This window comes from Felis catus, chromosome A2 (genome assembly GCF_018350175.1).
Source record: "Felis catus isolate Fca126 chromosome A2, F.catus_Fca126_mat1.0, whole genome shotgun sequence".
Classification (NCBI taxonomy): domain Eukaryota; kingdom Metazoa; phylum Chordata; class Mammalia; order Carnivora; family Felidae; genus Felis; species Felis catus.
In genome coordinates, this window is record NC_058369.1 from 140,678,046 (window position 1) to 140,690,567 (window position 12,522).

A 12,522-nucleotide genomic window follows, 5' to 3' on the forward strand; every position below is an offset into this window, starting at 1 on the left:
CCCTTCTTGTTCTCTCTTTTATATTCCTTAACTAAACCTGAGGTGTCTGACTCTTTCACCAGTAAAGAGGTACCAAAATCTAAGATTTTATAAGATTCTCTGAAAGTCTTCTTTAAAAAAAAAGTAGAAAATCATCTACTATATTTCAGTTTTTACTTGTTTCTATGAGTCATATAAGCATGCAATAGAGCAAGATGCTCTGTGATTTTCTACTGCTTAGGCATAATAATGCCTCTGATAGGTCTCTCTGGCCCTTTCATGCAAACCATGTTCAGTTAGCATATCATTTGCATGTTGGCAAGATGGTTACTTTAATATGCAGTAATAAAAAAAACAGACAGAACCCAAACAGGAAAATAGAACACCTTTTTAATAACTGATGCATTAAATGAGGAACCATTTTCTTTCATGAGAGTATATTACTTGACCTTCTACAAAGACAAGTTCATTGGATTTAATTTTGAGGAACCGATTACATTTTTTTTTATAGCCAGAAACAGTTTGATTTGATTGAAGTCTGGTTAGGATGCAAAGAGGCTATTAAAATGATTCTTAGCATGTTTTTTCTAGAGAACAGTCCATTAATTGCCTGCGAATATTCATCCCTCAAACCTCCTACTCTATTAGGCTCAAACCAGAGTGGTAAGATTATGATGTTTTTATTGATGTAATTAATAACAAATGTTACTCGTTAACTTGGTTATAACCAAATTGGACATTTGACAAATGTACTCAAGACCTTGCTCCAGTGAATTAATATAGATATGAGGCAACATATTGACCTCAAAAGATGAAATCAAGAATATTACTGTGGGGGAAAAAATGGAGAAAGCACTATACCAAGTTTTGGAAAAGCAACAAATAATGATTTTTAAAACGAATTCTTTTTAGGTTTCTCTGTACACCATGCTGAAATAATTTAAGACATCTGTTCAATATACAACACCAACTGAAATATTAAAAGATAGTTTAAAATACCAGAAGCAAGAACACTACAAAAAGTAGTAAGATGCAACATGAAGAGAATAGATTAGGAACAGAATAAATAAATAACCCACCACTTTGCTCCACTCCTCATTCTTCAGCCAAGAAAATCCAACTCCTGTTTAATCAGAAAATCTAAGGAGTAACAGCAATGAAACTTTCTGCCCTATTATAATTCTGCAAATTGTAACCTTGAAAATCACACTCAGATGTGTACCAATGCATTTCAAATGTGAAAATACACAGGGAACTAGTTCATACATGTAGTCTAAAGACCCAGAATAAGATTTTGTTTTATTTTGTTTTGTTTTATTTTATTTTATTTTATTTTATTTTATTTTATTTTATTTTATTTATTTTCTTAAAGAGAGAGAGAGAACACAATTGGGGAAGCGGGAGCAGGGAGGAAGGGAGGGAGGAAGGGGGAGAGGGAGAGAGAGAGAGAGAGAAAGAGAGAGAGAAAGAGAGAGAGAGAGAGAGAGAGAGAGAGAGAGAGAGAGAGAGAGAGAGATCCAAGCAGGTATACCCTGAATGCAGAGCCTGAGGAGGGCTTGATTCCATGACCCTGGGATCATGATCCAAGTTGAAATCAAGAGTCCGACACTTAACCGACTGAGCCACCCAGGTGCCCCCAGAATAAGATTTTTATTCATTTTTATTTTTTACATTTTTAAGAATTTTTTTTAGCGTTTATTTATTTTGAGAGACAAAGTGTGTGTGAGAGAGAGAGAATGGGGGAGGGGCAGAGAGAGAGGGAGACACAGAATCCAAAGCAGGCTCCAGGCTCTGAACTGTCAGCACAGAGACTGAGGTGGGGTTGGAACCCAGGAACCATGAGATCATGACCTGAGCCAAAGTCTGCCACCTAGCCTCTGAGCTACCAAGAATAAAATTTTAAAATCAAGCTACACTAATTTGGAATTTGCCCATGGGCTGAGTTGATGTTTACCTTCATGTTATTTGAAATCAGACTGCAGCAAGGATTTTTCTTTTACTTAAATAGTTAATTTTCAAGCTTTAAGCAATAACCATCACCGTGCTAATCCCTAACCACATGAACAGGTAGGGTGGGGATGATAGGAAAGTGAGGAGCAAGCAGTAAGAGGTGGACACTCGTGTCAACCAGACATAATCACTAGGTAGCCAGAGAAGGAATTGGGTTCCACAAGGCCAGGGTAGTTACTGTTTCATCCCATTTTACAGATCAGGATAATGGTGGGTGAAGATGAGAGAGTGCTTGGGCCAAATCCCACAGCTAGGAATCAGTTCTAAGTTTTCTGCCCCCAAACCCCACACTTTTCCCAGTCAGAAAGACAATGCAAGGGTCTGATCAATGCAAGGGTACCTAATCAACGAAACACCTTTCTCAGAAATCCTCCTCCAACAAGAAAACTGAGAGCAGGCCAGGGTGGCCCAAGGTTTCCTACTCTAACCCTTACTAGTGCTCCTCTACTGAGGCTGCACTTCCCTCTGTGGTGCCCCTTGGACACCAACATGAGCTGAAGTCTCAACAGGTAGAAATGAAGATGCCCCTTTTTCCTTCACAAGAAAAGGTCACATGTATATACACACATCACTGTTATGCACTGTGTGGGTGTTCAGAGAAACAGGATACAATCCTTGTTAATAAGATGCTTATAGGCTGATTAGAAGAAAAGGGCTAGATCATCCTTGCTTTTATCCCCCCAAAACAAATACAATGAGAATTTCAGGCAACTATGGAGAAATGTCAGAAAGGATATTTTTGGTCAAGGGGACCTTCAGAGGTCAAACTCATGAATGCGTGAGAATATGTAGATCCATGTAGGTATGAAAACATTACTCCATTCCTTTCTCTGTACTCCCTTTTTGATTTTTAGTACTTTCATAACCCATGCCCTACTGCCCGCCTAGGGTCTCCAACTGCCTATACCCTACGTAGACTGTCCAGGACAGTTTATACTCAATATCTTTTGCCTTATTCCTCATTCTTAGTACTTTGCTCTCTCCTGAAAACTTCAAACTTAACTGTCAACTGTTCCAGATAAAAATGCTTTAATAGGAAAATGGCATCTGTGTTGCTGGCAATATTAGCTAGTGAGTTATGTGGATATTTTTTAAGAGATCACAAAAATCACTTCCAAAGGGCTGCTTATTACATATTCTTGCTCAGACCATATCCTAAGACAATGGTTCCTAAACCAAACTATCATAGGAAGTTTTTAAATTAATTTTAACTTCAAAAGCTATGAATACAATCAATTTTTTAACAAAGTAACTAACTAGAACTTTGTTCAAATTTCCTTTCTTTTTTTTAAGGAAAAAGGAGACCTGAACAACCTTGCTTAAATTAGTCCAAAAAAAAAATCATTTTAGACACTATAAATGTTTCAATATTTTGCCTATGATTCAATATGCCTAGTTAAAAAGAAATTTACTTTGGCCACATCTTCAAATTTTTACTGTATTTTACAATTACTGACCCTTAATAAATACTGAAAGCTGAGAGTTACAGGTATTTGAGGTCCTACTATACCTGCACACATATAAAACAAATAGAGCCTTATAGGTAAATTGTGTCTTGAAGAAAACTAAAAACATAGAAGATGAAACTACAGTTGCCATTTAAATTACATCTACCAAAATCTCAGCAAATCCTTGAGAACCACAGTGTAGTTAAGGGATTTGCCTGGTGTAACCAATCTCAGTCCAATCTATAAATTTGCATAAGGGTTTTAGATTCCAAGTAAGGTGCATTTATGAACAGTGGTAAGAAACAAGTGCTAACTATACCCAACATAAACATGATTGGCTTTGACATTTTCTTAAGAAATACCCCTCCAAGGAAAAGATTTACAAATAGGTTGCTCAGACAACTACATTTCCTAGATCCCAATAAGCAACTCCCTGTGCCTTATAAAATAAAAGCATTTTGAAATATAATTAAGTTGGGAGTACTATAATCTTGGAAAATCTTTAATGAGAAAGTACAGTTATCATAAGGACTAGAGTTTATGGTGACTATAGCATGCTAAATATAAAGATTTAATAGTAAAAATTCACCAGTGTGTTTCCATTACTGCCTAAGGGACTGGTTAATTCTTGTTTAGAAATAAAAGCTTACTATAGAGATTGGTGATAATATTCCTCGGCGTTAACTATTATTTTAATTGTCCCAGGAGATCGTGTCACTCCCCACTCTATAACAGTATAGTTACCAAGTAATCTTCTAATATTGATTTAATTTTGTAACTAAACTTTCCTATAAGAAACACAATTTGCTGACCAGCTCCACGGGATTCTAGTCTACTTCTTAGTTGTTTTTGGTTATAAATTAACAAATTGGCATTATTGTATACAAAAAAATTCCTTCAGGATGACTCAATCTTCTAGAATTTACTTAGGAAGAAAGACAATTGGGCTTTAGTATCTGCAAACTGGAGGACATGTGAGGTCCCCCCAAGAGCACTCTTAAAAGCACGAGACTCAGACTCTGAGTCTCTGAAAAGCAGACTCTGAAAAGCAGCTCAGTCTTCCACTTGCACTTTCCTCAATACCACAGCAGATGTTAATTTTTAAGATGAAGCATCATCATTTTCATCTTTTTTGCATTCATGTTTCAGACTAATTTCTATTGTCTTGGTCTCACTTTTGGAAGAATAAATCGCACACTTACACTGACGTCTTAAGAAAGCAAATTTGTAATTCTCTTACTTTGAATATGTGCCAGGCATAATTTTAGAAAGGGATAGTGCCCTGAAATCAATCAGTAATTGAAAGGGAGTAACTCCAAAAACCATTATGGAGCTCCCGTTTCTGGAATGAAAAGGACAGTTTGTGCGATGAGGAGATGCCAGCTGTTATTACAATGCAAACATTTAGAGAGTCAGAGCCCGGGGGTGGGGGGGGACTTTTGGGCAGACAGAACATGCTCAGTTCATAACCTGTGTAGGGGCCAAGGGCAGGCCACCCCAAGATGGTTCATTTTGCATGAACATTATTTTGCATTAAAAGCAGTCAAAACCCGGCACATTCAGGAAAAGCTCTTAACCTCCCCATCAGCTGCCAGCCTATATCAGGCAGAGATCTGTAAACAGAGATTCCTCTTTACCTAAGAAATTTATCTGCATAATTGGACAACCTTTCTTTTTAAACATCTCCTTTTACCTTTGTTGCTAATGGTCTTTCTCCCCTTTGTATCCTCAGACCCTACTCCTCTCCTCACCTCATATGAGTGTCATGTTGCCTCACTATCTTTGGAATTTCATGTTTGTGTGGATTCTAAATTTGACTTTCTCTTGTTAATCTGTCTCACATCAATTTGATTCTTAGTCCAGCTAAAAGGATCTTAAAGAGCAGAATAACATTCCTCCTCAACACCTGCTTAATCACAACTCCCAAACCTTTGAAAAGTTACCTTTTAAAAAACTGTAGAATTTTGGGGCACCTGGGTGGCTCAGTCAGTTAAGTGCCAACTTCAGCTCAAGTTATGATCTCACGGTTCCTGGGTTCGAGCCCCATGTCGGGCTCTGTGCTGACAGCTCAGAGCCTGGAGCCTGTTTGGATTCTGTGTCTCCCCCTCTCTCTGCCCCTCCCCCGTTCTCTCTCTCTCTCTCTCTCAAAAATAAAATAAACATTTAAAAAACTTTTTAAAAATTTAAAAAAAGGTGATTCTATTAAAGCACGAGGACAGACCCCATGGGAAAATAAGAGTTGCACTGGGGTTGCGAAGAGTGGCTGGTTATGTACTATGGAGGTAAAGGCAAAAGCGGAAGTTTCCAAAAGGAGTTGCTATGTTAAAGAGGACCAATAAGATACCTGAGACGTAGTTATTGTCAAGCTAAAGTTGTTTTTTCTCTAGCAAGGCATTAAGAGCATAGAGCATTCTTGGAGGAACGTTTTACTCAGCCTATCTCAAGTATTCGTCAATGGGCTGCAGGTTATGAGGAAATTTAGTCTTATTTACCATTCCATTCTTGTCTTTGTTGCCCACATCACTATGGCGGGGAGGGTGATGTTAAGGCTCCAGGAAACTGAGTCTATAGGTTTCTGGAGGTTAGGCTATTGATAAGATTGCCTTTTTCTTGTCATTTACTAAGACGTATGTAAACTGATGGAGACTCATGTCCTGCATGACTGTGATCTCCTCAGTTAGCCATTTGTTTTCTCCTTCTCTTAGCTTCAGGGCAGCCAGGGGCACCTAGGGAATGTCACACATATCCCACCTGGGGGAGGGGGGCTTGCAGGGCATTAGTTTGCCTTATGCTCCCTCATCAACAAGGGAGAGCTTGCTTGAGATTCTCTCCCTTCCAATCTCTCTCTGCCCCTCCCACCCTCACAAAATAAATAAATAAACTTAAAAAATGTTTTAAAAATTGTAGAATTTTGGGGCCATGTAACACTTTAGAGGTGAGCTAAGCCAAATGCTTAATAATCCCGATGAGAAAAAGGTTTGCCAGAAGTTCCAAGATTTGCCTGCTATCACACAGTCTCCCAGGAGAAAGCTGGAACCTTTGGACTGTAAGATTAAAGCTTCCTATAGCTCCACCCTGATTTCCATTTTAACTTAACCGGAGGGACAAAACTCATGCCCTTTAATCCTTGCTGTGGTTTCATCACTTAGAAGCACTATATTAAGCAGAGGTAAATAATTATTTTATGTAGGTCTAATTAACCTCAAATTGACCAGCACTGGCCCCAAACTTTATTCCCCTGAGTCAGTCTAAGAGGAGCAAATTGAGTCTATTCAGTTCAACGTGTGCTGTGGGGGTATGTGCATCGCTTAGGGTAGGAGAGAAGGAACCACCACTCTGCTAAGAAGAAAGTTTCAACTGCTAGAAGAAAGTGGAAAGAAACTAAAGCCATCCCAATGAATAAGATAAAGGAATCATCACAGGAAAGATAGTTGGAAACCAGGTTGACATGTACTGTCTCTACTTTAAGGTTATAAAAAACAAGTCTCTGAAGAATTGCTACCCCGAGGCAAACTGAACACTTATTTCCTCAATTTAAATAGTTCTAAATTGTATCCAAAGAATCTTTTTCCACAATAAATAAACATTAAATGAAGAATGACTCTCATCTAGTATGTATCCTACCATACGTGAAAGTAACTTATGAGGAATAACAGCTTTCAAAATGTTCGATATCTTTTAAATAATTAATTACAGGTTATTTTTTAAATGGCATCATAGACTGATTTCTTTGAGAAACAGGTTTATCTACTATCTGTTCTTTCACAAATCCAATTTAATCAACCCATTCTGTCCCTCAAAAATATACCAGGAAAGTGTGAGAACAGATGGCCTGTCACAATAATTCAACGCATAGATCTTGTGGAATGTGTCATTAGGATCACCTCATATGAGGAACAACACAAGCTAACCTAATGTCTAACGTTAAATGGTGTCAGGCAATCCTGAAGTCACTACTCACACTTTAGGGTTTGTCCTGGAATTAATGAATAACTTTTCTTGATATCTCATTCACTTATTCATAAAACATTTATTGATCAACCAAATGCCAAGTACTGGGCTAGGTCCTAAGAATACCAAGTTATGCAGAAGTCCTGCCCTTGATGAGCTCAGAAGGTAGCCTGAAGAGATCTTTTTAAGCCCCACCATACCAGTGTTATTTCAAGCTGGTCTCCATTCCAATTGATCAACGCTGGTACTCTGCTGGTTTTTAAATGTTTTGCTATCCTCTATTACCTTGCTGTTTGTAACTGTGAATTTTAGGAACATGGAAGAACTTAAAAACATGCCACTGCATGAGTTTTAACAGAGGTATGTATAAGATCCGGTGAGAAAACCCAGAAAGGGGAGTGAAATTCACATGATGGAATTTGAGAAACCTTCACAGAAAAGACATTGGAGCCTTAAAGAATAAGGTTTGGGAATGAGGGCAGGAATGAGGGAAGGGACTCAAAGGCCTAGGAAAAGCCTGGGCATTACCAGAATTACCAGGGCATACTCTTTCTAAGTGAATAATATCTGGAAACAGCTCAATCATCCTCATATTTATTACCACACAATACATAATTAAATACAGCAACTCATTAGGACGTTTAGATGTTTAAATGTTTTAAACATTTAGACGTTGAAAATATAAGACTACCATTCATATTTTTCCAAAATATTCAAGGATATCCGGGAGCATTGTTTAAACACAAATAAGTATAAATGGGAAGAAAGCAGAAAATAGCAAAAGAATAGGAAAACATGTAGTTCCAAAAATTGGTAAAGAGCTTCTCAAATATAGAACCTTCCTCTAATCCCCCCTTCCTAGGTGCTGGCCTTCACTAGTCATTGGACTGTGGAGTAAGGATGCACAGGAGGGACTCGGGGGAGGATGGATGTCTTTTGGCTGCCTGCCATTCTCTGAGTCGGGGCTAATAAAAACACTAACGTACAGTAATAATGGTAAATTATTCTACCTCATTCCAAATGGTTTTTTAAAATTTTTTGGAGAGCTTTCAAATGCTTTTGAATTAAAAGAATGATTGCAATCCTAAATTTTAAGAACGTGAGAAAAATTAAAATAATCCTATTATTTTAAACTTGAGGTGCCTTCACTCTCAATATGTATTATTTTACAAGTCTTTACATATTTCAAGACCTTAACAGATTTTTTTAATGTTCTTTGAGCCCTAACTACTTTATTTTAACAGAAATTAATACAGACTCTTACTTAAATGTATAAATTAAAAATGTTTACAAAGATATGCAAATATCCAATAACACAGAATACTGCACATTAGCTTGTTAGTTGAATTATCTTTTATGCGTAAACAAACTTAGAGTTTATGACTGATACCAGATGGAGAACCAAAAGTAGCAGTGTTTGTGGTACTCTGACCGCAAAGACAGTGAACTAGGGAACTCAGCAACACACCATGCCTCGACCCTGACCTCCAGAGGCCATTCTAAGAATGACAGAGGGTTTCTAAGATTAAACAGTTGCCTGAACTTTATTAAAGCGATCAGATTTGTCCATGTGCTTTAGTTAACTTGTCCCAGATCACAACCAACAAATCAGAAAGCTGTCCTGTCTTAATCCAGAAAGAATAATTCTAAATTTTTCATTTCTAAAGTAATCCTTAATATTTTCCAACTGGGTGAAATTTCTGACCCATTCAAGTGTTAAAATTAACACTTTATTTACTCTTCCTTCTATTATTTATGAAGAACAATAATTCTCCTTTATGAAGGTGACCAACATTCTCCTTATTTTATTATCAGAAAAATGAAGATTATCAGTGAAAGGGCTCTCAGTTTTTCTGAATGATCCTTTAATCTTTTCCTACAGGGCTCATTATCTAATCTTTACTTATTTTTATGAGTCTAACCTAAGACCTTTATTAGATTATTGACATTAAAGACCATATGTCAGTGATGAAAGTGATGAATTTATTTATCATTCTTTAGGGGAAATTTCACATTTCTATACTCGTAAGCTACCAAAAGACCATCCTGGAAAATTACAGTTAATTACATGAATTAGCTACTGAGATTTAAACAAACAACCAAGCTACTAATAAGAATTAAACAATACGAAGACATGTTACTTCAACTGTTACTCTGACATATAATACGAACAGGATAGTGTCAGATGCCTCGTAGGATCTTATTTTCCAGGACTTGACAACAAAAGCTTATGCTGGGCACACATGGTCCATATTTAGGAATAGAGAACTTACAAATATCAGAATCAGAAACTTTTCTGAAAGGTTTGTTCAGAGATGACATTATGGCAAAACTCCACATAACCACCACCACACCTCTACTGCTAGTCACCAAATTTCAATTTTCCCATTCCCAAGATATGGAGAATATGAATTCTGCAAGTGATCAGATCTGAAGGCTGCAGAAGGTGTTGTTATTAGAACCTACCACCTTGCAGAGTGTGATATTTATAAGAATTGTATGTAGAACCAAAACTACAACAGAGTCATTTATGTTGGGGACAAAAACAGAGTTGGCCAACACAGGTGCATTAAAGAACAATAAAACTTAACCTTACCTAACATAATTCTCAGAAATTTGCAGCTTTTCTCAGAAATCAGCAGAGGATGCCAGTCAACCCCCGGATGCCAGCCAATCTTCAAACACCAAGTCTGCTCACGTCATCTTTGGACTTCCTTGTTCCCCTGGCTCAGTCACCCTAATGCAAATAAAGAAGAAGACTACTAGGCAACCAGTCAGCTGAAAAAGCCAAATAACTTCCACATTCACCCCATAAAAACCCTTTATTCCATGAGCAATCCAGAACTCACAGCTCCTGTAGCCTTGAGTTTCCCAGCTTGCAGGTCAAAAACCTCGCAATAAACTCGTCTTTCTACTTTGTTTTATTCTGTGTACAGTTTGGTTTTTGACATATATATTTATTCATTCAGGTGACCAAAATATATTTCTCATATATATCTGGTCTTCATCCATGGTTCCTGGCTCACTGCTTCTAAAACCTCTGGAATTGAGTGATAACAACAATGGAAGCATCTTTTGTTATAACATTTGGTCTCTTGTCATCAGTTTCTGAAATTGATTCAGAGCCACAAAGGTGAAATGGACATCTTATTATTCATAATAAGCCTCATTCCACCGCAATGGGGTTTATGTTTATGAGGTGGCTTTGGAAACACCTAGGGATGGGGCTTGGTTGCTAGGGAACCCCAACCATGTGGTTAGAGGGTTAGAACTTTCAGACTCACCCCCTGATTTCCAGGGAGAAGAAAGGGAACTAGAGGTTGAATCAATCACCAGTTTCCAATGATTTAATAAATATCGCCTGTGTAATGAAGCCTCCATGAAAAGCCAAAAGGACAGGGTTCAGAGAGCTTATGGGTTGGTGATCATGAGGAGATCCAGGGAGAGTGGTGTGTCTGCTGCACCTTCCCCACACCTTGCTGTATGTATCTTTCCATTTGGCTGTTGACTCGCATCGTTTCATATCCTATGTAATAAGCTAGTCCATTGGCTAGCTGTTGGCTAGCCATTTGGCTGTTGACTTGCATCCTTTCATATCCTATGTAATAAGCTAGTAATATAATGAATTAATGGGTTCCCTGAATTCTGAAAGCTACTCTAGCAAATTAATCAAAACCAGGGAAGGGGTCATGGAAGCTTCTAATTTATAGCCATTCAGTCAGAATCACATCCAACAACCTGGACTTGCAGTTGGCATGTGAAGTAGAGAGCAGTCTTCCGGGACTGAGCCTGTGGGATCTAATGCTACCTCTGAGTGAACAGCATCAAAACTGTATTGGATTATATGACACTCAGGTGGTGTCCAAAATATTGGTTGGTGGTATAGAGGTAAACCACTCCTTCAACATTAAAACTCAGTACAGAACCCAAAATACTGTAGTTCACCACCACCTCAAAAAGATGTGGGAAGAGCCTTCTAAGAATCTTAGTGTCTAGGAGAGCTGATAGAACTTAAGCATCCTTTAGCAGGGTGGAGGCAATGTTGGATTTACTGCATGTCCACAAGGAGCCTGTGTCCAAAAGTTGGAGCAGGAGTCACAGCCACCAAAGAATGAACAATAACTTCTCAATGCAACCAAGAACACAGCTGTCTTGCAAATCTCTTTCTCACTCCATCACTACAGGGAGGAAAATATGGAAGGTTTGTATATTTCTCTCTCTCTCTCTCTCTCCCCTTCCTTCTTTCTCCCTCCCTTCCTCTATGTCTCCCTCCTTCCCTCTCTCTCTCTTTCACCAGCCCTGGTGAGATTAACAGATATATATACATAGATAGATAAAGACATATAGATATAGATATAGAACATACACATATAAATTACATATACATACATACACATATATATGTACATGTATATACATGTATGTGTACATATATATGTACGTGTATATATGTATGTACAGATATATATGTATATATGTGTACATGTATACATGTACATATACATATGTACATGTGTATATATACATATATACATATACATATGTACATGTGTATATATACATATGTACATATACATGTACACATATACATATATGCATATACATATATATATAAAGAGAGAGAGGGGGGCAGAAAGAGAGAGCTCTCCAGCCTTGCAAGGATGCTTACACTATTTTAGATTTAGATAGGTATCTAAATATATCTAGATATTTAGATAGATTTAGACAGAATAATAAATCTGAATCAGCACTGCCTTCAAGCAGCTCACTCTCTGATAAGTCAATATGTTTATTTTCAAATAAAATACTGAAAAGTCACCTGTATAAGTAATTATGTAGCAGTTTGTTGGAATATATAGTCAGTAGACCTGCTCTTATATGTTACACCTCTAAAAGACACCACTTGTTGAAAAATGGCCATTTCAACTATTTTTCTTCGAAACAATCTGGCCCATTGTGTGAGCTACCTAGCTGCTGGCACATGGTGACAAGCTACAGACACCAAAAGTTGTTTGCAATCCTTGTCACTTGTTCTTGAGCTCCTGCTTCAATCTACTTCATCTTTTTCTCTTGATTATTGGCTTTGGTGTCACTTTAAAAAACTTGCTCTTGCCACTGTGGACCTGGGTTAAAG

General features: G+C 37.6%; 1 protein-coding gene across 1 annotated transcript in view; it reads right to left on the reverse strand.

Moving 5' to 3' along the window:
- Positions 1–10,016: 10,016 nt before the first annotated feature.
- Positions 10,017–12,522, reverse strand: part of IQUB (IQ motif and ubiquitin domain containing) — a 126,229-nt gene continuing 123,723 nt past the window's right edge. The window contains exon 13 of the mRNA XM_019825746.3: positions 10,017–10,125. Coding sequence (XP_019681305.2) covers positions 10,117–10,125 — 9 coding nt within the window. The 3' untranslated portion in view covers positions 10,017–10,116. The remainder of the gene's footprint in view (positions 10,126–12,522) is intronic.